Source organism: Tupaia chinensis, unplaced genomic scaffold, assembly GCF_000334495.1.
Source record: "Tupaia chinensis unplaced genomic scaffold, TupChi_1.0 Scaffold000458_2, whole genome shotgun sequence".
NCBI lineage: Eukaryota > Metazoa > Chordata > Mammalia > Scandentia > Tupaiidae > Tupaia > Tupaia belangeri.
In genome coordinates this window covers 1235856-1237274 of record NW_006159967.1, presented here as the reverse complement: position 1 = coordinate 1237274, position 1419 = coordinate 1235856, and the positions used below count along the sequence as shown (strand labels likewise).

General features: G+C 60.7%; 1 protein-coding gene across 2 annotated transcripts in view; it reads left to right on the top strand.

Annotated features, from left to right (window-relative positions):
- The first annotated feature begins 932 nt into the window (after positions 1-932).
- CNMD (chondromodulin) overlaps positions 933-1419 on the top strand; it is a 32876-nt gene continuing 32389 nt past the window's right edge. For both annotated transcript variants that reach the window (XM_006155507.3, XM_006155506.3), the window contains exon 1: positions 933-1104. In XM_006155507.3, coding sequence (XP_006155569.1) covers positions 1033-1104 — 72 coding nt within the window. In that variant the 5' untranslated portion in view covers positions 933-1032. The remainder of the gene's footprint in view (positions 1105-1419) is intronic.

Genomic DNA, 1419 nt, shown 5'->3' with positions numbered 1-1419 from the left:
ACATATATATATATACGTGGTGGTCGTGGCCTGTGGGTAACCCAGAGGTAAAACAACGCTCTGCAAGGCTGACTCACACAGGAAAGTGCCAGGTTTGGAGACTACCCTGAATTTACCCAGCAGGTGAGTTTACTCATGATCCGCGGCTGCCTGAAGCCAGGGGTGATCACAGTGTCAAGATCCTGTTGAGGGTGCTGTCTCTTGTCCCTCTTGCTCATGGAAGAAACACGTGTGTGTGGGCACACACAGGGGGTGCTTAGTTACTCCTCGGGACACATTAGTAGTTGGAGGCCTGGATGAGCTTTGGCCATTCTTGTTTTGTTTAACTTACCCAACAGAACGCACTTTGATTCTGCTCTCCAGCCCCCTCCAGCCACGCTGTCCGGTTTTCACTGATGCTACAGTGTACCCAGACCCTAGAGAACTGATGGCAAGGGGCCATCACTAAGGCACCGCCCTGTGCTCTAGTCCCGGTGGCCATCCCCCGGTGTCAGGCCAGTGTGAAGGTGGCCTAACCCTGGCACTCTAAAGCCGGTGTCCACTGTGCACCTGCAAAGCCCTGCTCTCCTTTCAGTCCCATGGTAGGGTAGGGGGCTCCCAACACACATGCAAAGGCCCTGCCGCAAATGGCATGGGGCCCGGTGTGGCCGCGGAGCCCTCTGCTATTCTGAGAGCTCCTGGGATGGATGGCTAGTTGTCCTGGTACTTGAGCATTTCCAGGGGTCCCAGGACTCAGCAGCTCTGCTCTAAGGGATGCACCCACCCTTACACACGCAGATGTACCAGCATGTTGTTCGGAGGCCAGTGAGGCGAAGAGGGGCATCAGGGAAGGAAGTTCAGACCGCTGCCCGGGCGGGAGAGAGAAGGGAGGAGAGAGGTGAGACGCTGGAAGGGGTGGGGACCGCTGGGCCGGCCCAGGCGGGCCTGTGCATCGCGAGTGTGCACCGCGCTGAGGTGCCCTGCACGTCGGGGCAGCAGGACAGAGCCCAGGTCGCGCGCGGAGCCTCAACGTGCCTGGTTCCGGCCGCAGCCATGACGGAGAACTCTGACAAAGTCCCCATCGCCCTGGTGGGCCCTGACGACGTGGAGTTTTGCAGTCCCCCGGTAAGTCCCCCTGCTGTTACCCCACACGCGGCGCCGGGCTGCGAGTGGGTGTCCGGTTCCCCTGTCCAGGGTCAGGGACTTATGCCACCGAATGTGTACGTGAGGTACGTACCCAAATGTGTGCGTGTGGGTGTGCGGGGAGCACGGGGTCACAGGCGGGAGAAGGGGACACCCTTCGGCCGGCGGCGAGTGCACGTCCCGGGGCGATGGCCCTGCCCCGCGCAGTTTTCTTTTGATACTTCCACGCCTGAGTACATTGAGCCCTCGGGAGGAAGCGCGGCGACAGGGGACACTCGAAGGAGGCCAGGGAGCGCC